The sequence below is a fragment of the Sciurus vulgaris genome (assembly GCF_902686455.1).
Source record: "Sciurus vulgaris genome assembly, chromosome: 1".
Taxonomy (NCBI): Eukaryota; Metazoa; Chordata; class Mammalia; order Rodentia; family Sciuridae; genus Sciurus; species Sciurus vulgaris.
Window position 1 is genome coordinate 131,838,642 of NC_136461.1, and position 26,804 is coordinate 131,865,445.

The 26,804-nt window shown below is 36.2% G+C and overlaps 1 protein-coding gene and 1 long non-coding RNA gene across 2 annotated transcripts; one reads left to right on the forward strand and one right to left on the reverse strand.

Moving 5' to 3' along the window:
- The first annotated feature begins 1,917 nt into the window (after nucleotides 1-1,917).
- Nucleotides 1,918-15,832, forward strand: MRPL15 (mitochondrial ribosomal protein L15). Its single transcript, XM_079128723.1, has 5 exons — nucleotides 1,918-2,085; nucleotides 2,987-3,141; nucleotides 3,933-4,098; nucleotides 7,116-7,239; nucleotides 12,915-15,832. Exons 1-5 carry the CDS (start codon nucleotides 1,978-1,980, stop codon nucleotides 13,250-13,252), a joined length of 891 nt encoding a protein of 296 aa, XP_078984849.1. The 5' UTR covers nucleotides 1,918-1,977; the 3' UTR covers nucleotides 13,253-15,832.
- LOC306654830 lies at nucleotides 13,326-21,653 on the reverse strand. Its single transcript, XR_013762069.1, has 2 exons — nucleotides 15,852-21,653; nucleotides 13,326-15,762 (listed from the first exon to the last, which is right to left on the reverse strand). It is a non-coding gene; the product is annotated as an uncharacterized lncRNA (long non-coding RNA).
- Nucleotides 21,654-26,804: the final 5,151 nt, after the last annotated feature.

Genomic DNA, 26,804 nt, shown 5'->3' on the forward strand with positions numbered 1-26,804 from the left:
TAAATTGGGAAATTTATTTATTGGTATTAACAATTAACTAGAAGTTCATTATGTAATGCAAACATCTATTTTCTAAGTAGAGAAAAAAACATATCTTTCTGAGGATTAGGGTATTTTGCATTTTTTCCCCAAAGGTATGAAAATTCAAATAAAAAGATGATGGAGGTTTTTGAATTAAAGATCATTAAGGACAAAGCTAGCAAGGTGGTGCATACCTGTAATCCCAGCTATTTTGTGCATTTTTTTTTTTGTACCAGAGATTAAACCCAAGAGTGCTTAATCACTGAGCCACAACCCCAGCCCATTTTTATTTTTTATTTTGAGAAAGGATCTTAATAGTTTGTTTACAATCTCACTAAGTTGCTGAGGCCGGCTTTGAACCTGAGATCCTCCTGCCTCAGCTTTTCCAACTGCTGATTACAGGCGTGCATCACCACACCCAGACTGGCTATTTAGGAGGCTGAGGCAGGATTGCAAATTTGAGGCCATTTGAGCAATTTAGCAAGACCTTGTCTCAAAATAAAAAGTGGCAGGGTGGAAGAGTACTTGCCTAATATGCCTAAGATCCTGGGTTCAAAACTCAGTACAAATAAAACCAAAGCCAAACAAAAAAACATTACACACAAGAACTAGCTTCTGTTTTTTTTTCTACATTCTATTTCTTTTAGAATCTGGACCTTACCTTCATGTAATTGTGCAGGACACACATCTATATTTTCTTCTTTTAATTAGTCTACAAAAGTCTACTCCTTTTTTTTTTAACTTTAAAGAATACTTGATTTTGGAAATTCTCTCCTGATTTCTGGGAATAAAATCCTGCCTGGTTTCATCAATGCAATAAATTCAGTGTCTTGCTCATACATACTGCTTAAATAAAAGAATGAATGCAAATGTTACTTTATGTAGCTTACACTGGATTTAAGGTAACTTCAAAACAGTCCAGTTAAACAGAAACAGACGCCCTCCAAAAAGTTTCTCACCTTCACTGTTGGTGATTGCTAGTGAGAGCCAACAGGAACAACTCCCCTGCAAGGCAGTGAAATAGCAAAAGAATATAAATGGGAAGGAACACTGTCTTTTTTATATTAAACTCACTTAGACAAGTGTGTTTAAACTCACTTATTCTTGGAGTTAAAATAATGTGTTTTGTGACATAAATATTCACTTCTGCATTACAAAAATACAAAAAGTACTGAAAGGAGGCATGTAAATTTGAATTCTGGCTTTACTGTTGTGCGACCTAGGTCTGCCCGACCTTGCCAACAAGCCTTACCTTCACTGTTTGTAAAGTGTGGTTAATATCTACCTCTAGAGTGGTTGTTTAGTTAGATAATTTGAATAAGACCAACTTAACACATTGTCTGGCACCTATCAGGCGCTCAGTACGGTCCCTATCGTTAATAGTAAATAAAGTTAGTACTTAGTGATTCACTCAAAACAATATAGATATACACAGTGAGAATTCAGTTTGAATCTTATTCAGAGATTGATTATTAGAGCCAGGCCTTTTAATAGCTTCACTCAGGTATTATTTTCGTATCTCCAGTATATCCCGTTCACATTATTTTATTCTGGGTTCCACATTAAGCTTAGAGAATACATTGATTCATGACATATTGTCTCTTACACAAAATATGCAACGTAAAATACTGACTGAAAAAAGGATACTCAAATGCACCTTTTAAGTGCGTGCCCTTTTTACGGAAGAGAATGTTTTTTATTCGATATCCAACGGGGACCCGAGGACTGAGCAGGAACTCGCAACACAAGATCACAGCCCCAAAGTACCAAGAAAAAACCTTGTTGCCGGCTTCCGACACAAGACTGCGAACTCCAAAGCTACTGCAGGGGTCCAGGGCTCCCGACGCGCGACAGCAGCACGACAGGGGCGGGGCCGTGGCCGCAGAGCACTGTGCCGAGACCACGTGGTCTTCGAGACAGCTCAGGGCGACCTTGGAAGCCCGAGGACCTGCGGTCATGGCTGGTCCAGCGCAGGCCGGTGGGGCTAGGTCCCTAGACCTGCTCCGGGCCTTGCCGCGTGTGAACCTGGCCAACTTAAAGCCCAATCCCGGCTCCAGGAAACCGGTAAATGGTGGAAGTGCGGAGGAGCGCTGGGGACCGGGGCAATGGCAGCGGCCTTTCACGCCACATCAAGCCCCAGAACTCTCTTTCTTGGGGATGTAAGGGGGGGGCGGGGGAGACGTAGGCTTGCTGAGCCCCTGATACCCCTTTACTGCAACGAGGAAAATATTTCCGCGTGCTCCGGATTCATCATAAGGTTTTATTTTAAAAAGCATAAAAATGTTAAATAGAGGAGCAAACCAGGCATTACAGAATGATCGTAATTCAAATTTGGGTTTAAAATGAAGTCTTCTAGACGGTGTATCTTTTCGGCATTGGAAAGGCGTGAATTGGTTTATGTCAGCTATGTCGTCTGCGCTCAGCGAATACAGCTAGAAAAGCTATTGTGGACTTTCTGTCATTGTAACATTACATTTATTGCTTACACGAGTAATAGCAAGTAAATTAAGGAAAAAGATTTTCTTTATAAATTGTCTTCAAATAAAACAGTGTATATTGGCAACAGTTACATATGTACTGTTCAGTCCAATATAAAAGCATTTTCTTAAATATCATTAAGCTTTGTTGTGGATGTTTAATTCTAGGATTTTTTTTTTTTTCTCATTTCTGGGCTATTGTAGAACCCTAGTCCCATCCCATTCTTGGAGCTTTGCACATCTTGTATTTTGTAACCACAAAAATTAATTACATCCTCAGAGGCAAAGATGCCAAGACAGATGTGAATTAATAGCTAGAACAGTGTTTGGTACATAGTGTTAGCTAATACGGTTGGTTAGGTGAATGAGTGGCATAGCAATACACACACTCACAAACACATACACACACATACACACACAGCAAGGAGTTGAAATATGGTTTTAGAAACGTATCTGAAGATCCTAAAACTCTTCTCTTTTCTTCACAGGCCAGGCGACCAAGAGGTCGGAGAAGAGGTAGAAAATGTGGGAGAGGCCACAAAGGAGAAAAGCAGAGAGGAACCCGACCCCGGCTGGGCTTCGAGGGAGGTCAGACTCCATTTTATATCCGAATTCCAAAATATGGATTTAATGAAGGACATAGGTAAGGTTGTGTAACGTCTTAAAGTACAAGTCCCTAATTTACACTGAGAATCACCTAAACAGTGATTTAGTAGAAATTTTAAATTCTTTTTGGAGCTATTGTTAGTAAAAAAAAAAACTTTTGCTATTGTTCCTGCAAATCATTTTTGTAATGAAACTGGCCTGGATTAGTAGGGGAAAAAAGCCCAAGCATTGTACTGGCAAATGAAGATGATAATGCCTGTGTTCCTCTCTTGTGATTACCCCTGACACCTGGTGCACACACACTGTGTGTGTGTATGTGTAGATATATATTATATATATCTCTCTCAGAAAATTCTAAAACTTTTTTCTTTCCTTTTAGGAGAGATGACCTAGAGGTAGAAAATGTGACTCTCATGTGTATAGAAAAAAGTATTATCAGGATTATAGAAGTATATGTATGGTATTTGTACATCCATACACATAATATCTAGGCCATCGTAGTTACTCAGTAAATGATAACTAAATTATTATTTTATACTTCATTACTACATAATTCAGATAGTGGGTTAAATTTGTTAATTTGTTTATATAAGTGAAGTAAATGCTTTAGAAAGGCAAAATATTTTTAGTGGAATAAGAAAGTACTAGTTTTATTTCATCATTCCAAATTCAGCAATACTACATGTTTGTGTTATACTCAGGAGGGTTTTATTTTGTTATACCTTCAAAAATCATAGAAGAAAACACGGGACAAAGCTTTGAATTGATTTCTAGAAATTTTGGAAAAATCAATTTGTATTTTCCAATTATTGCATTGTCGTTTCATAGCTTCAGACGCCAGTATCAGCCTTTGAGTCTCAAGAGACTGCAGTATCTTATTGATTTGGGTCGAGTTGATCCTACTCAACCTATTGACTTAACCCAGCTTGTCAATGGGAGAGGTGTGACTATTCAGCCTCTTAAAAGGGATTATGGTGTCCAGCTGGTTGAGGAGGTAAGTCTGAATTAGATCTTTTGGTATTACATAGAAGGAAATTTTTAATTTTCCCATACAATAACCCCACTCCCCATGGATGATATCTTCCAAGTGGAGGCCTGAAACTATGTTTTTGCCTTTATATACATACCTGTGAAAAAGATTAATTTATAAATTAGGGACAGGAGAAATTAACATCAATAACTTACTGTAGCTCTTAACCTCAGCATACAATTTTTTTCCTTATTAAGTCTAGAACTTTCACCTTTTCACTTAAAGGAAGCACTTTATGGCTTCTCTCTGGCTTATCTGAATTGCTGTCATCACTATTTTTGTGCTTTGGAGTCATTAGTAAGTAAAATAAGGGTAACTTAAATATAAGCACTGTGATACTTAAGAGACCAATGAGTGGGTAGTATATACTAGAATGGGATGGGATGGCATGAGATTTCATCATCTTACTCAGCACACAATTTAAAACTTAGGATGAATTGCTTATTTCTGGAATTTTCTACTTGATATTTTTGGACCTGGAATGCACATCTTCTGTGTATCGTACAGCTTGCTTCCTCACTTCCTTTGGTTCTCTGCTTAAAGGTGAACATATTAGGATGGTGTTTTTTGACAGCTTTTTATAAAAGAGCACTTGCATTGCCCTTGCAGTCACACTGTCTCCCTTACCCTGCCCAAAGCATTTTCTTTGAAGATATATGAACATTTGGCATTTATTATTTAGGCATTTATGTTTCATTGTCTTCCTTTCTAGTGTGTAAACTCCCCTGATGGCGGCTAATTTGACTGCTATTATTTTTAATATTAGAAATACTAGTTTATGATAGTCACTTAGTGAATATTTATAGGAGAAAGGAATGAATCAAATCTCATTCTAATTGCACTAAAGGAGTTTTGTTTATAGGAATTAGCCAAGATTTCATAAACATAAATTTTGGTAGGTTAATCAACTATTGTTTCTTCTGTTTATCTGGGTAGGTAACTTAGTAGCCACTAGGGGGAAGCATATGTTTATAGAAAAATCTTTTAGATACCTTTGAAAAAGCAAGTCTCTCGATAAAACTTTTCAGATAAGATAATTTGAAAAGAGCATACCAAATACATGATTAAACTTCAGTATTCTACTCTGGGTGTATAAGGAAACAGATATATATCTTAATATATGGGAAAATCCATAAGCTCATTAAGTTTTGTTTTGTTTTGTTTTGTTTTTCCCCAATCGCCATTTACCTTTATTTGTTCACTTTGTCATTAGGTCTTAAATAGCACATCCCATTACTCTTCAGGTCTGTGTCTATTAAACTAGCAAAAATTTTCCTGAAAACTTTACCCAAGGGCTGTGGTTGAGTTAATGTAATCACACATTATTTATAGCTCTGTAAATTCTTTACCTTCTCTGGATTTTAGATACGCAAGCACATAGTGGATAATAAAAGAAACAAGATATAAAGACCTTCCTAAAACTGCCATTTATTGTACTGAAAATACTGGAACTGATACCAGTGTCCAAGAATAGGGAGATGGTTAAGCAATCTATGGAGTAGTAATTAAAAATCACAAATAATATGGCAAAGCCCTATTTTATGAATCCATGGTGCCCTTGATTATAATAATGCATACCAGTATCAAAGGTAAAAACATGAGAAATACATTTTAGATTTGATGGAATGTTTTTGAAATACATGAAAATTTTTGGTCCAAGGAACCAAATTGGAAGTTTGTTTTAACCACACCAAAAAAGCAAAAAATTTCTTTTCCTACAAAAGAGTAGTAATGCTGCCATCTTTTATTTTGAAGTAAATAAAAATAATGTGTTTTGAAATTAGAGAAAAATTTAGCTTATCCTGACAGGTGTGGCTGAAAACTTCAGCACCACATTTTTGGATATTAAATATTTAGGGAAAAGTAGACCTTTTTTTGTTTTCAATTTAGAGATTATAACAAAGTCATTAGTGAGTTCAAAATGAATTTGTTTTCTACCTTTTCCTAAAGTGAGGACTGACCCCCTCTGAAGTTTAGATGTTGTTAGATATTTTCTTCTTCTAGCTGTTCCAACCCCCTTTGTCTCCCCTTTCCACCTCCTCTTGGCCTCTTGCTTATTTAGGGCAAGATTAGTTTTTATAATGCAGCAAAATGTTGTAGTTAAGAACATAGAATCTGCTGCAGGTATAGGTCAGTGGTAGAGTGCTTGGCTAGCAAGTACAAGGCCCTTGGTTCCATCCCCAGCTCCACCAAAAAAAAAAAAAAGTGCCTCAAATGCTGTGTCATGGATTAGAATTCTAGCTTTCTGATTGTGGGCCATTTACTCAAACTCTGTGTTTCAGTGTCCCCATCTGTGAAGTTGTTATAGCAATAACCCTGCCATATAGTTGATACAAGGATTACCCAATCTACTATTATCTACTATTAATTACTATTAAAGAAGTACCTGCAGTTAGTATCTATTACATATCTATTTCTACTTACAGGAATTTAAAATTGATAAAACAGGATGGCCTAAATAAAAAGTAAAAAAAAGTTCTTGATAGATATTTAGGAATATATTTAAATAGAGATATTTAAAAATAGAAATTATTACTAAATTGTAGGTACTCTACAGGAGAGAGCACAGTTTAAAAGGAAGATTGAGCTATACCTAACTAATCTCAACTACTTGGGAGGCTGAGGCAGGAGGGTTGCAAGTCTGAGGCCAGCCTTAGCAACTTAGCAAGATCCTGCCTCAAAAATAAATTGAAAGGCTGGGATGTAACTCAGTGGCAAAGCATCTACCTTGCATTTGCAAAACCCTGAGTGTGACCCCCAGTTCCAAAAAAGACCATAGAAAGAACCTCACCAAAATAATAAGTAAATAAGAAAGATTAAAAAAATGAAAAGGACTGGGGATGTATCTCAGTGGTAGAGGTCCTCTGGGTTTAATTCCCAGTACCACACACACACAAATACAAAATAAATAAAAAGGAAGCTTGCCTTAATTATTTTTGTCCAAGCTATTTACTAACAGACATTGTTTTGACTTATGGCAGGGTGCTGATACCTTTAAGGCAAAAATCAATATTGAAGTACAGTTGGCTTCAGAACTAGCTATTGCTGCAATTGAAAAAAATGGCGGTGTAGTTACTACAGCCTTCTATGATCCAAGAAGTCTGGGTAAGCTTGTTCTTGTGGTCATTTTCTTCTTTCCTTCTTTATTGATTATTTAATGAATGGCAACTGTTGGGTTATTTGATACATATCTAGCACGTGGGTTATCATGATAGAAAGAATAAAGCATGTAGCTGACAGATATGCCAAAGACAAAAAGCCTCTTGGTTTATCCTCTGAACCCAGGCCTATGTCTGGTGTCTTTCCTTGAAAATTAAGGAAGGATCTCAAGCTTAACATATGAAGAATGTCTCTTTTCTCTTTCACCTCATCCTGTTCTTACAGTTTTCCCAGTGTAAATGATGGCTCCAACTTTTTGGGTTTTCCATCCAAAATTTGGAGTCCTCTGGACTCTTTCTTGTATACCCTAATAAGTAAGTCCTATGAGTTTGTTTTTCACACTGTGTTCACAGTTCAGCTATTGCTCATGTGGTCCAAGCCACCATCCTGTTGCCAGCATGACTGGGGTACTTCTACCTGGCCTCTCTGTTGCTGTCCTGCTTGTGGGGAACAGCCTGGCACAGGGTTCCGTTTAAAACATGAACTTACCACTCCATGGACAAAGGCTCCAGTGGCATCCCTGCTGCTCCTTTGAGGCCGGGTGTGACCTGGACCACCTCCTCCCTCCCTCCCACTGTTCGCTCTGCTCATTTCCCACTGGCCACCTTCCCTGACCTTCCTTCTCATGCCAAGCCCCTCCACCTTTAGGCCTCTGCTACTGTTGTTTCCTCTGCCTAGATATTTCTAGATACTTTGTAGATACTACTCCCTCCACCTAGAATTTTCTTGGCTCTGGACCGTGGAGGAGAGATTATTCCTTCTTGTATTAGGGAGATCATTACTGCCTGTACTAAATAAAAGAGCATATACACATGCATAAGCACATGCATTCACATGTGTATATATACCCACACAAAGGCACATGCATGCACGTACGTACTCATACCAACAGGAACATGCATGTGCGTGTGCGCGCACACACACACACACACACAGAGTCACATCCTGTTCCCTTTTCCCGAGTTGTGTTTGTTCTTGGTAGCCATTACAAACCAACAGGTGTTTTTTCTTTTTTCTTTTTTTTGGTACTGAGAATTGAACCCAGGGATGCTGTAGCACTGAGCCATATTCCTAGCCCTTTTTATTTTTTCTTTTGAGACTCACCAAGTTGCCTAGGGTGGCCTTGAACTTGTGATCCTCCTGCCTTAGCCTCCCAAATTGCTGAGATTACAGGTGTGAGCCACCACACCCAGCTATAATTTTATTTCCCTCTCTCCCTTTTGTTCTTTTTCTCTTCCTTCTCATGATGGCGGGGACCTTTTGTTCACTGCTGTATATCTGGCACAGATATACACAGAGAGCAATGCCTCATGAATATTAGAGGCTCTAAATTGCAGAGATGAAAATCAAACACAACTTAATGACCGAATGCTTTTATGAAGTATTCTTTAATGCTTTTACATTGAAATGAGAGTTAAACATTTCCCAACCAAATATCTCATTAAGAGAAAATTCTTTTAAAATTGATGTATTAAAGTGGAATTCTCCATTTTCTGTATGGAGAATTTGAAATAGTTACCATTTCATTTTCTTCATAATTGAAAATTTATAAAAATAGAAAACATAATTCTCATTTCCTTCTTATCGTAAATGAACCTCTTAGTTTGGTCTGTCACTCATTTTTTTTTTTTTTTTTTGGATACTGGGAATTGAACTCAGGGTCACTTGACACTGAGCCACATCCCAGCCCTATTTTGTATTTTATTTAGAGACAAAGTCTCACTGAGTTGCTTAGCACTTCGCTTTTGCTGAGGCTGGTTTTGAACTTGTGGATCCTCCTGCCTCAGCCTCCCTAGCTGCTAGGATTACAGGTGTGTGCCACCGCGCCAGGCTGTCACTCATTTTTTAAAAATGTTTTTAGTAGTGCATTATATTTATTCTTAATAGTGAGGTTCATTTTGACACATAATTTGCTCCCATTTCAATCCCTCATCATTCAAATTTTTTAATGTGAGCTTCCTCAAATATGAAGATGAATATTTTTCTTTACATTAATCACAAATATTTTGGAAGGGTTTTTGATGCCAGAATATTTTTCAGTCATTGTCACCACAGAGGATGGCAGTGGTGATTGCTCATCAGATGTCATCCGATGCCATTTGCTGGAGTCTGAGGAATCATCATGATCTTTGAGACTGTTGTTTTGGCCTTTCCAGGCTGCTCTGCAGTTGTCTTGGGAGCCTTTTATTAAATAAGCAATAAAATCATAACTTTAACAGTAGTAATTTTGTCTGAATAACTGACTTGTACTTTTTCAGATTATGGGGAAAAAATTGAATATACATTTTTCTTCCCTTTTTGAAAGGGATATTTTTAAAAGTAAGAAGAGTTCTTTCTCTTTGTGAGCCCTGTGAAAGAAAGTTGATTTGGTGAAAAAAAAGAAATTTTTTTTTTTTTTGTGGTGCTAGGGATTAAACTCAGGGCCTTATACATTCAAGGTAAGCACTCTATATCCCTAGCCCTCTCTCAAATTTTTATTTATTTATTTTGTTTGGTACTGGGATTGAACCCAGGAGCACTTTACTACTGAGCCACATCCACAGCCTTTTTTATATTTGATTTTGAGACAGGGTCTCACTAACTTGCTTAGGGCCTCCCTAGGTGCTGAGGCTGGCTTTAAACTTTCAATCTTCTGTCTCAGCCTCCCAAACCACTGGGATTACAGGTGTGCACCACCATGCTGGGCCAAATTTTTTAAAGTTTAGAATAAATTGTATGTTTTTTGAAAGTTTGCTACCTGTTATTTTTTGAAGGGGGTACCAGGGATTGAACCCAGGGGTGCTTAACCACTGAGCCACATCTCCAGCCCTTTTTTTGTATTTTATTTAGAGACAGAGTCTTGCTGAGTTGCTGAGGCTGACTTTGAACTCATGATCCTCCTGCCGTAGCCTCCCAAGCTTCTGGGATTACATGCATGCGCCACCGAGCCTGGCTGCTACCTGTTCTTTTAATGAGATGACTTTGATAATGATGAATTATGTCTGATTTGTTTTGAATTTTTGTACGATTAGGTAGCACATTTTCCTAACTTATTGGAACTTTTAATAGCTATATCCAGTTGTATTTTAGGCCTTAAGTAAATTTGGGGTATGTGATGCATGCAGTTTATTTGGTGACTGTGAACTAATACAAACTTGTTCTCTTCAGAGGAGGTTATTCCCATACACTGTGTCTCTATATTCACTCCCTAGTTTCTTACCAAAAAAATAAAAAATAAAAAAAAAAATTGTTTTTAAAGTGGGGATAGCTTATATAAAGTATTTTGTGAACTTTTCTTAAATGTATTCCAAATTTTTATTTTTAAGAGTTGCCATACTCTATTTTATTTTATTCTTTTTAGATATACATGACAGTAGAGTGTATTTTGACATATACATACATGGAGTATAACTTATTCTAATTAGGATCTCATTCTTGTGGTTGTACATGATGTGGAGTTTCACTCCTTGGTGTTATAGAAAAGTTATGATTCATTTATTCTATCGTCTTTCCTATTGCTGTCTCCTCTCCCTTCCTTTCATTCCCCATTGTCTAATCTATTGAATTTCTATTCTCCACCCCCACCCTTGTTGTGTGTTAGCATCTGCATGTCAGAGAGAACATTTGGCCTTTGGTTTTCTGGGATTGACTTATTTCACTTAGCATGATAGTCTCCAGTTCCATCCATTTACTGGCAAAAGTCACAAAGGCTTTTAAAGGCTGAGTAATTTTCCATTGTGTATATATACTACATTTTATTTATCCATTCATCTGTTGAAGGGCACCTAGGTTTGTTCCATAGCTTAGCTATTATGAATTGTGCTTCTGTAAACATTGATGTGGCTATGACTCTGTAGTATGTTGATTCTAAGTTCTTTGGATATAGACCAAGGAGTGGGATAACTAGGTCAAATGGTGGTTCCATTCCAAGTTTTCTGAGAACTCTCCATACTGCTTTCCATAGTGGTTGCACCAATTTGCAGTCCCAAATTAGAATCTCAGTATAGTTGTAAATTTAATTTGAAGTGTAGTTTTAAATTGCTAGAGATGCTGAAAATTTTTTCATACATTTGTTAACCATTCGTATTTCTTCTGTGAAGTGCATGTTCAGTTCTCAAAGGTTAATTTCTTGGTGAGTCAGGAACATCAAATATTTAATTATCCTCTGGTATAAGTACAGTATGTAGATTTTTTTATCCAGAGCATAAATTAGCTTTTGGTGACTCCGCTTTTGTCTTTCTTGGTCTTGACCCTTAGTGGCCAGCTTCTAGTTCTTGTTTCTGATGGCCTATCTAGTGGCCTCCTTCTAATGGCTATATCTCACTTGCCCGTAGATAATGAGATGTATAAGGTATCTGTTAGATTCTTGCATTCAGCTAATATTTAGTCAGTGTCTAGTATTTGCTGGATACTATTCCATGTGAGGGAGAGACAACAGTGCAAGAGTCAGAAGTCCCTTCTGGAGCTTATTGTCTGGTGGGTGACAGTGCACAGATGCCTTATTGTATAATACAAACTTTGTGTGTATGAATGATTAAGTCAGGGAAACTTTGTCACTGCCCTGTGATATATTTCCTATTATTTTAAGGATTTTGATAAGTTCTTTATTGAGACTGTTTTAATTTATGTGATTGGTTTTGTTTCCAGTTAAGTGTGCATTGCTGAAGCATGATGAGTAGGACATCATTGTTTTTGTACAACTATCAGTTTGTGTATTTGTGTTTAAACTGTCAAAAGGCCTGTGGCATCAATGATATTTTATGTGTTTATGTGTTGGCCTTTTCTCACCCATCACATTCAGAGGAGACATGTTCAGGTACTTTAAAAAGTTTAAAAATAAAACTGGGATTGTGTTGCATTCTTGTGTTGGTTGGTTTCACAAGAGATTTCTTTGCCTACTCTTTAGTTAAAAGAATCTAATTTTAATGACATTGGTTTTCCAGACATATTAATGCATCTTTCTAATTTTTAAACTAGTAAGATCCCCATATGAAGATATTAAATATCTTCGAGGCTGTTTGACTTGTAGTTTGGACACTATGGTTTTCTGTTTTAGGACTTCCTATTAATGGTGTGGTTAGCAGAACTCTGTCTGTTCTAGAACACGTAGACAATGTCATAAAAATGTTTTATTTTTGTGTTTTTAAACATAGGACTTAAATAAATGTTGTCTGTGTTTTCATTGGTAGTCATTTCATGAGTCATTGATAGTCTAAGGGTGACTTTGGCTTTCCAGATGTAAACTATTGCCAGGCACTGTGGTACATGGCTGTAATTCCAATGACTTGGGAGGCTGAGGCAGGAGGATTGGGAATTCAGAGCCAGCCTCAGCAACGTTGAGGTGCTAACCAACTCAATGAGACCCTGTCTCTAAATAAAACACAAAATAGGACTGGGGACTATTTTGTGACTCAGTGGTTGAGTACCCTGAGTTCAATCCCTGGTGGTACCCCACTACCAAAAGAAAAAGATGTAAACTATTAAAAATGAATTATCTCCTTTTGCTCAAGACAAACCTATGTAATAAAAAAGCTCTTGGAATTAGGTTCTCAACTCAATAACTTGAAAAATTAGTAACTAGAAGAAAATTTGTAACATTACAGAGTCAATAATTTGTATATCTTTTTAAATTTAATTTTTAGATATTCTGTGCAAACCTGTTCCATTCTTTCTGCGTGGACAACCCATTCCAAAACGAATGCTGCCCCCTGAAGCACTGGTGCCATATTATACTGATGCAAAGAACCGCGGTTACCTGGCAGATCCTGCCAAATTTCCTGAAGCAAGACTGGAACTCGCCAAGAAATATGGTTATGTTCTACCCGATATCACTAAAGATGAACTCTTTAAAATGCTCAGTACCCGAAAGGATCCAAGGCAGATCTTCTTTGGTCTTGCTCCAGGATGGGTGGTAAATATGGCAGATAAGAAAATTCTAAAACCTACAGATGAGAATCTCCTCAAATATTATAGCTCATGAATTCCCTTCCAGGAAAGCAGAGTTGTTGAAGAATACCAGAAAAGGGACTTAAACATACAGATTTCTCCAGTCATTTTATAAAGTCATTTGCATTTCCCAGATGTATAATTCTTCAACTGTTGATGTTAGTTGTTAGTGTAATCATATCTCTTTTTCATTTTCATCTAAAATTAAAATAGCACTGCGAAAATAAGGACTGCACAAAGGAACTGACTGTATGGGTTGTGTCTTGAAGATTCAGACACTGCAGGTTGATTGAAGGACAGTTATAACTATTTCAAAATATTCCTAGTCTGTCTTTTCATGACCTTTTCCTCTATGCCTTGTCTTGTTATTGTTGCATGTTAGAATTAACACACAAGTGGAATGAGGTAGATTAGTAGGCCCGCTCAACTGAGATTGGAATAGGTGCTAATGAGCTGGTAAAAAGAGGTCCTTTTAATCAGTAGCCTCAGGGAGCTCTGCTACCCAGTGTCAAGATGGTGAGCCCTCTGATCAGGAATTTGAGCTTAAGGCTGATGAATGACTTCTTTTTTTTTTTGGTACTGGGGATTGAACTCAGGGGCACTTAACCACTGAGCCACATTCCTCATCCCTTTTTATTTTTTTATTGTATTTTTTAATTTTTTTGATGGTAGCTGGAGGTTGAACCCAGGGCCTTTTTCATGCTAGGCAAACACTCTACCAACTGAGCTATATCCTCAGCCCCCTTTTTAATTTCTTAGTTTGAGTCAGGGTCTCACTAAGTTGCCTAGGACCTTTCTGAATTTCTGAGGTTGGCCTTGAGCTTGTAATCCTCCTGTCTCAACCTCCTGAGGTACCATGGCCACCATGGCCAGCCTGGTGAATGACTTCTAAGTGGTTTATTTTCTGGTAGAATGAGAGGTTAGAGAAACAAAAATTCCAAGCAAATTAATTTTCTCCACACTGATGAGAGTAAACAATAATGATTAAGCCATTAATATTCTTAAAGAAGTGTTCTAACGGATATAATTCTACTTATCTCAGACATCGTAGACCTTTGTCTTTCAGTTTTTCAAATAACTTTGGAAAACTTGTTCAATGATTATACAATAAAAATCATTGATAATGGGAAAATTAGACTCATTTTTTTGTTGTTTTTTGTTTTTGAGGTGGGGTCTTGCAATCTTGAACATGGCCTTGAACTCCTGGGCTCAAGCATTCCTGCCTTGGCCTCCTGAGCTGCTGGGACTATATGCTCATGCCATTGTGTAGGGCTTAAACTCAATTTAGGAGGTAGTAAGCTCAATTAGCTTTTCAAAGATATGTTGTATCTAAATCTTTTAAAACTTAATTTACCTTGAGCAATTAAAAATTGATCTTGAGTAGTTCATGATAATTCTTTCACAATAGAAATAAAATGATTCTTGGCTGGTTATTTTCTTAAAATAAAAAATTAAAAAGCCTACACCATGAAATATTTTGTTGTGTTAATTTTTCTCCCCCATTCATTGAGGTAGAAAACTTATAAAGCAATTTACTGAGAGTATATTTCAGTTTTTACCCAAGATTATTTAGTTTGACTTCATATCAAACCATTCCTTAGACCCTGGAAATAAGAATAATCATGAAGACCTTATTTTGTGATAGCATATGAAATCCTAGGAATTCTAAAGGGTAGGCAAAAATTTAAAAACAAGTTTTTATTTTTCAGAGACCCCAAGTAACAGAATTGGTATGTCAGGGTTAGTTTTGGTCAACATTTTAAAGAACTCCAAATCACAGTGTGTGAATGTGTATAGTTTTGTTTTTTTTCTCACATACCGCCCAGCCCAGTTTAGGGCTGGTTGCTGGCTCTGCTTTACAAAGTACCAGAACCTGAGACTTCTCCCTTTTAAACTCTCCCACTCCAAGACTGCAGTCCTCATTTTCATGATCCAGATAGGAACCAACAGGAGCAAGCCAACTTTTCCTAAGGTTCCTAGAGGTTGCCACACAAAACATCTGTTTGTGTCCTGTTGGCCACACCTTGGATACAGTCCTATTTTGAAGGGAGCCTGAATTCTTTACTTTGGCCGCTCATCTTAACTGAAAACACCTATTATAATGGGTAAATAAGAGTGTTTATAATGTACAACAAGCAAGAGGATTAATTCTAATTTTGGTATTGAAACCTCAACTGATTGATTGACTTACATTAGACAAATTCAGGGAAAGTGCAGAACTCTTCTGGAATGCTGTGTTTAGTAAGTTATGTCACAGTCAATAAATGACTTAATTCACCTATCTTCTTGTGTACAATACTTTCAAAGGAGAGTGTGACAAAGTACTGGAAACCATCTGACAAGAGGCATTTGCTTTTTTTCTGTGCTTGCTTTTTCTAAACATTTTGACAGCACATCTTACACTTCCAATGTTAGGCATTTAAAAAGTTATATTTACATATAACAAGAAGGAAGAGATGATAAGATGCAAAGAAGGTTGCAAAGAAAAATGCTAAGGAACAAAGAAAATGTGTTTTTATTAACCATCAAGAGTCCTTGAGAGGGCTGGGGAGATAGCTCAGTCGGTAGAGTGCTTGCCTTGCAAGCACAAGGCCTTGGGTTCGATCCCTAGCACCGGAGAGTCCTTAAGAGACAGGAGTTGAATATTTACTTTTTAAGTTACTGTTGGGACAAGTCCCCTCAAATGTCCTGTCAGAATAAAAAGTTCGTGCTTGTTTTGACAATCTTATTGAAGCTTTAAGAGAAGCACAAGTCCATATTCTCTTCCTGTTACTATTCCTGACTTACTTCCCAGTGTTCTTTTTAATGCAAAGTAGATAGTTTATGTATATTGTTCTGAGCTTATTATATCTATTTTATCTTATTTAATTAAATTAATTTTGGGAGGTTGAACCCAGGGCCTCATGAGTGCCAAGCAGATGCTCCTACTGAGCTACAACCCCAGCCCTGTATCAATTGTGTGTATATATGTATATACATGTTTTTGTTTTATTATTTTTTTGTCCTAGGGATTTACCACTGAGCTCTATCCTTAGTCCTTTTTATTTTTTGTTTTGAAAAGAATCTTGCTAAATTGCTGAGGGTCTGCCTTAATTTCTGAGGCTGACCTTGAATCTCTGATCCTCCTGTGTCAGCCTCCCAAGTTCTGGGATTACAAATGTGTGCCATCATGCTTGGCTTCAAATATATTTTAAAGACACTTTTTCTGATTACTTTCTATTAAGGTATTTAAACTGTGCTCTTAAACCATTTAAAATGGAATGCATTAGACAAGTTCACCTTTTAAAAACTTCATGTAATACAGTTATGTAAAATAAACTGAAGTTTCTTTCAATTGTAAACTCTTTTATTTCATATAAGACTTCCTTGCTTTTGTGGTATGTGGGAATTGAACCGCTCTACCATTGAGCTATACCTCTAGTCTCAGTTGCAGTACCTTAAGGATAAAGATGTTGCCTCGGGCTAAGGAAAACTGCTTGACCTCAACCTGTTTGCATAGAAATGAATTTCCTTAAATGTAAACACATCCTGTTCTGTATCCTGGTATGAAGTGTGAAAATTAACCCAAGAGATACCATTTTGTATGCCATGGCCCTATGTAGGTTACTGCCTCATTCCTGTGTAGGCGGTTTTTCTTTTATGATGCGGTTTACAGTTGTACTTTTGGAGGGGTTGGTACTGCTTCTACAGGAAGAGTTCTTCATGGGAAGTGAAGGAGGAAGTTAGTCACCTAAAGACATTCATGTACCCCAGGCAACAACCTTCCATTCTCAGGATATACTCTGGAGGGTCCTTGGGTTTCCTTCCCCACCCTGGCAAGTAAAATGACTAAGCTACCCTGACAACAGTCAGAAGGAAAAAGAGACTCTCAACACAAGTCTTGCTTAATTGTGGTTCTTAGGTGGCCTACAGGTGAAAGGAAATGGGGATAGAATGATAAAGGAAGAATAAAAACAGGAAACAGATGTCTGGTGATGTATAATGCTCAGCTGGTACTTACTTAGTGAGCGTGGGCTTAGTCACAAACAGCTGTATCCTGGTCTTAATATAATCGTGTAGATCATTCTCAGCCCAAACAGGCATGTTCCACAAAATCTGACTGTTCTGTTAAACAAAGATAATCCTTAAATCACTGTATAGCAGGGAGACTTAAGTTTATTTTAACTGCAACAATTCTGTGCTCTAAGGTATTGGTATACTGAGCCCCTTAAACCATTTATGAGAATCATGGAGGGGAGAGTGGATTGGCAGATGGTAGTTTTTTCTTAGTGTTCAGATCACTTGAAGACTATAAAAACAAGACGATTTCAGTTCAGATTTTAGTCCTTCTCTGGTATGTAGCTTCAGCTGTTTTCAGTGTACATGGCTTTTGAAGTCCAAAACTAAAACACCTTGAGTTAATGATCTAAAAGATTTCTAAAGTCCTTAGAGAAATAATTGCTATGAATTTTCTGTTTTTTGATTTCCTGGATTTTTTTTTCTTTTTCAATATAAGATTACCCTCTATTCTTTGAACTATGGGGCTCTGCTATAATAGGGAAAATATCAGGTAAGTATAGGGTCACTCAATTTCGTCTCTGTCAGAGAATTAAACGTGCTCTCTGGTGTTAGTACAAATTCCAGAATGCGGTTACTTCCTTTCTCCTTAAAATTTTAATGTAAGCTTTTTCTTAAAGAGAAAGGAAGTAGAATTTATAGGTTGGCTTTGACATAAGGATTAGAAGGTGCCTGATACATCAATGCTCAGGCACTAGGTGCCAGACATTGTGCTACCTGCTTTACAAATATTGACTACTTTTGATCCTCTTAATTACTATATGTAGTGAGACCAATTATTATCCATTTTTCAGATGATAAAACTGAGGCACAGATTAAATAATATGAAGGTCACACTGCTAGTACTGGCGTTGGGCCCAAGTAAACTGCTCCAGTGCCTCTGCAAATCCAGGTGTGGTGATATGGGAGGCTGTGCTACTTCTACCATGCTGTGTCTCTCCAGCGAGGCATCCAGAGGCAACTATTCTGAACTGATTTCTGTCCCTGCAGTTTTGCCTTTTCCCGAATCACTGTAGATTGAACCATGTGGTTTTATAGCATTTCCAGCCTGGCCTTCTTCATTTAACATAATGCATTTGCCAGATACATCCATGTTGTTCTCTCTACAGGTGTTCATTTCTGTTATTTGCAGAGTGATGGTCACTTTTATGGATGTACTATTTGTTCACCTATTTACATTCAGGTTGCTTCCAGTTCTTAGTGACTCTTTATTTAAAAAAGGTATCAGGGATTGAACCCAGGGGCACTTAACCACTGAGGCACATCCCTGACCCTTTTTTGTATTTTATTTAGAGACAGGGTCTTGCCGAGTTGCTTAGGGCCTTGCTAAGTTGGTGAGGCTGACTTTGAACTCATGATCCTCCTGCCTCAACCTTTAGAGCTGCTGGGAATACAGGTTTGCACCACTGCACTTGACTTTAGTGATTCTTTTTTTGTTGTGGGGAGTACCAGGGATTGAATACAGGAGCACTCAACCACTGCACCACATCCCAGCCCTATTTTATACTTTATTTAGAGACAAGGTCTCACTGAGTTGCTTAGCACCTCCCTGTTGCTGAGGCTGGCTTTGAACTCACAATCCTCCTGCCTCAGCCTCCCTAGCCACTGGGATTACAGGAGTACAGGAGTGCACCACAGTGGCCAGCTTTTAGTAAAAAAAAAAATGTTTTTTTTTTTTGTGGTGCTGGGGATTGAACTCAGGGCCTTGTGCATGCGAGGCAGGCAATCTACCAACTGAGCTATATTTCCAGCCTGGTGATTCTTAATAAAGCCACTGTAATTATAAATAATTTCTACCTATGTTATTGTGCATATAAATAATGCACTCTCTTTTTGCTTATAAGTCTGCTCCACTAAATAATTTATTTATTCATTCCCTTGTTGATAGACACTTAGATTGTTTTCAGTGTTTGTCTCTTAAAATAAGCTGCTACGAACATTTGTGTATAAGTCTTTGCATGGATATCATATTTTCCTTTCTTATGGATAAATGCTTAGGAGTGGGATGTCTGAATCATACATACACCCTCTGTTTTCTAAAGTGTTGTGCCATTTTACATTGCACTAACAACATAAGATCCAGTTTCTCCACATTTTTCCCAGCATGTGTGGGCCATTTTTTTCAATTTCAGCAAGATTAGTTAACTTCTTATAATTTTAATTTGCATGTCCCTAATGACGAATGATCCTGACATCTTTTCATGTGTTTATTTTACGTTTATATATCTTCTGTATGAAGATGTATTTCTTCCTATTTTTGCCACTTAGAAATTGGATTATTTTATTGATGTTTGAGTATATTTTTAATATATAATGCATATTATTAGATGCATATTTTGCAAATACTTTCTGCTTGTCTGGGCTTGTGTTTTCATTTCTTGACACTGCAGTGCTTCTAATTAATTAATTAATTATTGGTTCTTTTTAGTTATACATGATAATAAAATTTATTTTGACATAATTTTGATTTTGATAGAGTTCATCAATTATTTTTCTCTTATGGATAATGCTTTTTGGTGTTGTATCTAAGATATCATCACCTAATCCAAATCCACAAAGATTTTCTTCTTTTTTTCTTTTGAAAGTTTTCTTAGTTCCAGATTTTACATTTAGGCCTATGATGCTTTTCAAGTTAATTTTGGTTAAGGGGATGAGGAAGGTATGGGTCAAGCATCATTAATTTTTTTCATTTACATAAATATGTCCTATCATTTCAACATTATTTGCTGAAAAGATAATCTCTTAGCACCTTTGGCTAAAATCAACTAACCAGATGTGTGTGAGTCTTCTCTTTGGTTCCATTTTCTTGTTCAAAATATTCTACTGTTCCATTGACCTATCATTTACCCTTTTGTCAATATTTTACTGTCTTGATTATGAAGCTTTATACTAAGTCTGTAAATCAGGTAGTGTGAGTCCTCCAACTTTTCAAAATTATTTTGGGTAGTCTAGTTACTTTCATTTTTTTTAAAACTTCAGGATTAGTTTGTCCCTTTCTATGAAAAATGACCTGCTCTAATTTTATTGCGTTTGTGTTGAATTCTATAGAATTATTTGGGAAGATTTGACAGCTTCACAGTATTGAATCTTGCAAGCATGTATTAATGTTATCTTTCCTTTTACTTTGATCTTCAATCTTTTCTTGGTGTTTTGTACTTTTTGGTATACAGATCTTTAACATGTTTTATTATTTGTACACCTTTCTTTTGTTGTTTAATTGCACCAGCTACAACATCTAGTATGATGACACATAGCAATAATGAGAAAATACTTTGTCTTGTTCCAGGTTTTAGGGGAAAGTGTTTTACACTGTTAACTATAATATTAGCTATAGATTATTTGTACAGACACTTTGTGAATTTGAGAATGTTCTTTGTTTTCCTTAGTTTGCTGAGAATTTTTGGCATGAATGGTGGTTGAATTTTATCACGTGATTTTAAAATATTTATTGAGATGATTGCATGTTTTCTTTAGTTTCTTGATATGGTAAAGTACATTGATTTTCTAAGGTGGAACTAACTTGCATTTCCATGATTTGCTAATATACTGTTAAGGATTTTTTTTCTCATCTGTGTACATGTGGGATAATATAATTTCTCTGGCTTTCATATCAGAGTAATGATGACTTTATAAAATGAATTGGGAAGAATTCCATCATCTTTTATTGTCTGGAAGACTTTGTATAAATTGGTATTATTAAATATTTTATCAAAATTTCCAGTGGGTCTGTAGTTATCTTTGTTATAAAGCTTTTTAAACTACAGATTCTCTTTTTGTAATAGATAAAGGACGATTTGGATTATTTATTTCTTCTTAAATGAACTTCAGTAATTTTGAATTTGGTCATTCATCTACATTGTCAAATTTATGGGTATAAATTTATTTATTAATATTTCCTTATATTCTGTAGGCTCTGTAGTGATGTTGCTCTAATTCTCACTCCCTGCCCCCCCCCCCCCCCCCCCAATATCAGGGATCAAATCCAGTGGCCTTCTACCACTAAGTATATCCCCAACCCTTTTTAGTTTTTATTTTGAGACAGGGTCTTACTAAGTTGCTGAGGCTAGATTTCACCTTATAATCCTCCTGCCTCATCCTTCCAAGTGACTGGAATTACACACGTGCACTACCATGCCTGGCTATGAGATGTCTGATTATTGATAGTAATTTGCATCTTTTCTCTTTCAGTTCCTTAAAAAAAAAAAATCAGACTAGTTAGAGGTTTATCCATTTTATTAATCATCTCAAAGAACCAGTTCTTCATTTTACTGATTTTTCTCTATTTTTCTGTTTTCATTTTCCTCCATTTCTGCTTTTATTACTATCTTTCTTTTTTCTGTTTTACATTTTTTTAACATTAAAATTTTTTTTTTTTTTTTTTTTTTTTTTTTTTTTTTTTTTTTTTTTTTTTTTGTGGTGCTGAGGATTGAACCCAGGGTCTTGTGCTGGCAAGGCAAACACTCTATTAACTAAGTTACATACCCAGCCTTATTTTCTTTCTTCTGCCTACTTTGGTTTCAGTTTGCTCTTCTTTTTTTTTTTTTTTTTTTCTTGTATTTATTACAGGTTAAACTCAGGGGCACTCTACTACTGAGCTACACTCCCAGCCTTTTTTTAAAGACAGGGTCTCCTTAGGTTGTTTAGGGCCTTGCTAGGTAGTTTTATGAACTTGGGATCTTCCTGCCTCAGCCTCCCAAATTGGTGAACAGGCATGTGCCACGACATCCAGCAGTTTCCTCTTCTTTTTGTAGTATATTTTTTCTTTTTAAAATGACTTTATTGAAATAGAACTGCATATCATAAAATTTCCTGATTTTTTGTGTGTACTTCAATTGTTTTTAGTCTTTTTAAAGAAAATGCAGCCATCACCACATCCTAATTATAAGACATTTCCATCACCTTGAAAGTGAGTAACTACCCATTCTTTCCCCACCCCATTCTAACACAATCATTAATCTATTTTGTTTTCTCTATAGATTTGCCCATTTTGGACATTTCACATATATTGTATCAAATATGTGATCTTTTATTGTATTATGTAATGTATAATCATACAATATGTTATTTTATATAGCATAATGCTTTTGAGCATTATGGATCAGTATTTCATTCCTTTTTATTACTAAATTCTATTGTATGGGTCTACCACATTTTATTTATCTATCCGTTAGTTCATGAACATTTGGGTTCACTTTTTGGCTGTTAGAAATAATCCTGTTATAAACATCCATGTACACATTTTTCTTTGTGTAGACATATATTTTAAATTTTTCTTGGGCACTTAGCTAGGAGTAGAATTGCTAGATTATGTGGTAACTGTGCAGTTAAATTTCTGGGGAATTATCAAACTATTTTCCAAAATGGTCGTGCCATTTTATATTCCACTAGCAATGTGTGAAAGTTCCTGTTTATCTTCATCCTTGCCAACATTTGTTACTGTCTTTTTTTTTCTGCCTGTTGCCTTTCTAATGACTGTGAAGTATATTGTGGTTTTAATTTGCATTTCTATAATGACTAATGAGTTGGTCATCTTTTCATATGCTTACTATCCATTTAGGAATCATCTTTGGAGAAACACCTATTCAAATATTTTACCCATTAATTCTTATGGAAAATTGTTTATTGTGAGAGTATATATGTTAGTAAAAACTAGAAAAAAATCTACATTTAAAAAATGGGATAATTGTTAAACAATGTATAACATACCATGTGAGGAATACTATACATTCTTTCATTCTCCAAATACTGAATAGTCTACTATGTGCCAGATACTCTTTTGGATGCAACAGTTAATACAAACAAAGCTCTGATTTAAAGTGTATAATTCAGTGGTTTTTAGTGTTTGCAGATATGTAGAATGATCATTGCTATCTCATTTCAGAATGTTTTTTATTACTCTAGGGAAAAGAAAAACCTCATATTCATTTACTTCCCCCACCCTCAACTAGATCCTGACAACTGCCAATCTATATTCTCTATCCATGAATTTATCATATTTGGACATTTCACATAAATTGAATTGTACGATATGAGCCTTTTGTGTATGGCTTTTTCCACTTAGTGTAATGTTTTTAAAGCTCATGCTTATGGTAACATGGACCAGGACTTTTTGTTTGTTTGATGGCCAAATAACATTTCATTGTGTAGAATGCTTATTCATTCATCAATTGGTGGGCATGTGGGTTATTTCCATTTTTTTGGCCATTATGAATAATGAAGCTGTAAATGTGTATCTTCATGTCTTCATGTGGACACATGTTTTTATTTTTCTTTGGTAGTTACATAGCAGTGGAATTCCTGAATCATAGGGTAAGTTTAACTTTTAAAGAGACTTCCAAATTGTTTTCCAAAGTGGCTGTACCATGTTCCACTCATCCCACCTAGCAATGAACGTTTTCTTTTCTCTACATCTTTTCTAACATTTATTATATATCTACTTTTTATTATAACCATACTAGTAGATATGAAATGTTGGTTTGCACTCTCTCTCTCTGTGGTACTGGGAATTGAACCTGGGGATACTCCACCACTGAGCTACATCCCCAGTTCTTTTTATTTTGAGACAGGGTCTCACTAAATTGTCCAGGTTGATCTTGAACTTGCTGTCTTTCTGCCTCAACCTCCCAAGTAGCTGGGATTACAGGTGTGTCCATGGCACCTGGCTTCATTGTGGTTATGATTTATGTTTTCTTAATAGTGATATTAAGCAGTGTTTCATGGGCCTATTATTTATTTGTGTATGGGAGACTTCATGTTCTGTGTACTTGAAATTTTATAAAAAATAATTTTGATGATTACTTCCAGTTTGAGCACATATATACATTAGGCAGTTTAAGTACTTTACAGGGGCACATTATTTAATTCTCACAGAGCCCTTGTATGATTCCTGTTTTATAGATGAAAAAAATTGAGGCTCAGAGAGGTTAAATAATTGTCACAAGGATATAACAGTTGAAAGTATTGAGGCTAACATTCAAATTCAGGTTGACTAGCTCCAGAGACAGTAATTTTAGATACCAGACAAAACTTGCTACATAAATGTACTGCCTTGAAATAATTAATACATGTTTATTATGGTAAAATATATATAATAAAATGATTACCATTTTATCCTTTTGTAATCATTCATTAAATGGTATTACATTCTTATGAACATTAAGTACGTTCACAATTTTGTGCAGTAATCATCACTGTGCATTTTCATCCAGAATGAAACTCTATACCATTAAACAGTAACTCAGCCAGGCATAGTGGCACATGCCTATAATCCCAGCTACTTGAGAGGCTGAGGCAGGAGGATCACAATTTTGAGGCCAGTCTGAGCAACTTTGTGAGACTTTGTTACTTAAAAAAAAAAAAAAAAGGAGAAGTGCTGGGTGTAGCTCAGTGGTAGAGCACTTGCCTAGAATGTGCAAGACCCTGGGTTCAATTCCCAGTACCATTAAATACAAAAACAAAACCAAAAAAAACCTCCCCATTTCAGAATGGTATAGTTTGGATCTTCAATGTTCTCCGAAGGCCCATGTGTTAAAGGTTTAGTGCCTAGGTTGCTGCTGTTGGGAAATAGTAGAGACTTCAAGAGGTTGGGCCTAAGGGAAGGTCTTCTTGTCATTGGAGACATGCTCTTGAAGGAGAGAGTGGGAACTCAGCCCTTCCTCTTCATTTCTTGTTCTTTTCTGGTCAAGAAGTAAATGTCTTTGCTCTCCCGCACACCTTTGCCATGATGTGGCACCTCACTACAGGTCTAACCAACCAATGGACCAACCAACCATGGACTGAAACCTCCAAAACTGTGAGCCCAAATACCCTTTTCTATGTAACCTGATCATTCAGGTATTGGTTACAGTAGTGGAAAGCTGGCTTACACAGTGGCATTAAGTACCTTCACAATGCTGTACAATACTATTATTCATTTTCATAACTTTTAATCACCCAAACTGAAACTCTATACACATTAACCAATAACTCCTCATTTCGCGCTACTGCCAGTCCTTGGTAACTACTGTTCTACTTCTTGTCCATGAATTTGTCATAAATGGATCCCTCAGTGGGATTGTACAATATTTGTCCTTTTGTGTCTGGCTTATTTCACTTAAGGTAATGTTTTCAAGGTTCATTCTTGTGGTAGCATGTATCAAAATCCATTCTTTAAAAACTTTTAAAGTTGTAGTAAAATACACATAACATAAAAATTACCATCTTTATCACTTTTGTGGGGAGGGTGCTGGGGATTGAACTCATGGGCACTCGTCCACTGAGCCACATCCCAGTCCTATTTTCATATTTTATTTAGAGACAGGTTCTCCCTGAGTTGCTTAGCACCTCACCATTGCTGAGGCTGGTTTTGAAACCACAATCCTCCTGCCTCAACCTCCTGAGCCACTGGCATTACAGGTGTGTGCCATTGTGCCCAGTTTCATCACTTTTAAGTATATGGTTCAGCAATGGTAAGTTTATTCCTATGCAGTAGATCTCCAGAATGTTTTCATCTTGCAGAACTGAAATTCTGTACCCTTTAAACAACAACTCCTTATTTCTTTTTATCCCAGTCCCTGGTCACTATCATTCCACTCTCTGTTACTATGAGTTTGACTGCTCAACACTCCTTATATAAGTAGAATCATACATATTTGTCTCTTTGCAACTGACTTATTTCATTTAGCACAATGTCACAGTAGCATGTATTGAAAATAATATTCTGTCCAAATTGAATATTTTCAGTATCTTTGTAAAAAATTGATTATAAATGCAAGGGTTTATTTCTGGACTCTCAATTCTATTCTAATGAGCTGTATGTCTAACTTTATGCCAGTACCACAGTTCTGATTACTGTAATTTTGTAGTAAATTTTGAAATTGAGAAATTCCAAGTTGTTCTTTTTCAAGATGTTTTTGACTCTTCTGGGTTCCTTGCATTTCTTTCTTTTTTATATTTGTTCTTATTAGTGTATAACTAATAAGACAGTAGAATATAATTTGACATATTATATATACCTAGAGTATAACTTCCCATTCTTTTGGTTGTACATGATGTGTAATTACAATGGTCATGTATTCACATACGCACATTCAAAAGTAATGTCCAAGTCATTTTACTATCTTTCCTATTCTCATTTCCCCTCCATTTCCTTCATTCCCCTTTGTCTAATCCAAAGTACTTCTAATCTTCCCTAACCTCTTTCCCTTATTGTGATTTAGTAATAAAAAAATAGAGAAAACATTCAGTCTTTGTTTCTTTGGGATTGGCTTATTTCACTTAGTATGATAGTCTCCAGGTCTATTCATTCACTGGCAAATGCCATAATTTCATCTTTTTTTAAGGCTGAGTAGTATTCCATTGTGTAAATGTACTACATTTTCTTCATCCATTCATCTGTTGAAGGGAACTTAGGCTAATTCCATAGTTTAGCTATTGTGAATTGAGCTGCTATAAACATTGATATGGCTGTTTCACTGTAGTATGCTGATTTTAAGTACTTTGGGTATAAACTAAGAAGTGGGATGATTGAGCCAAATGGTGCTTTCATTCCA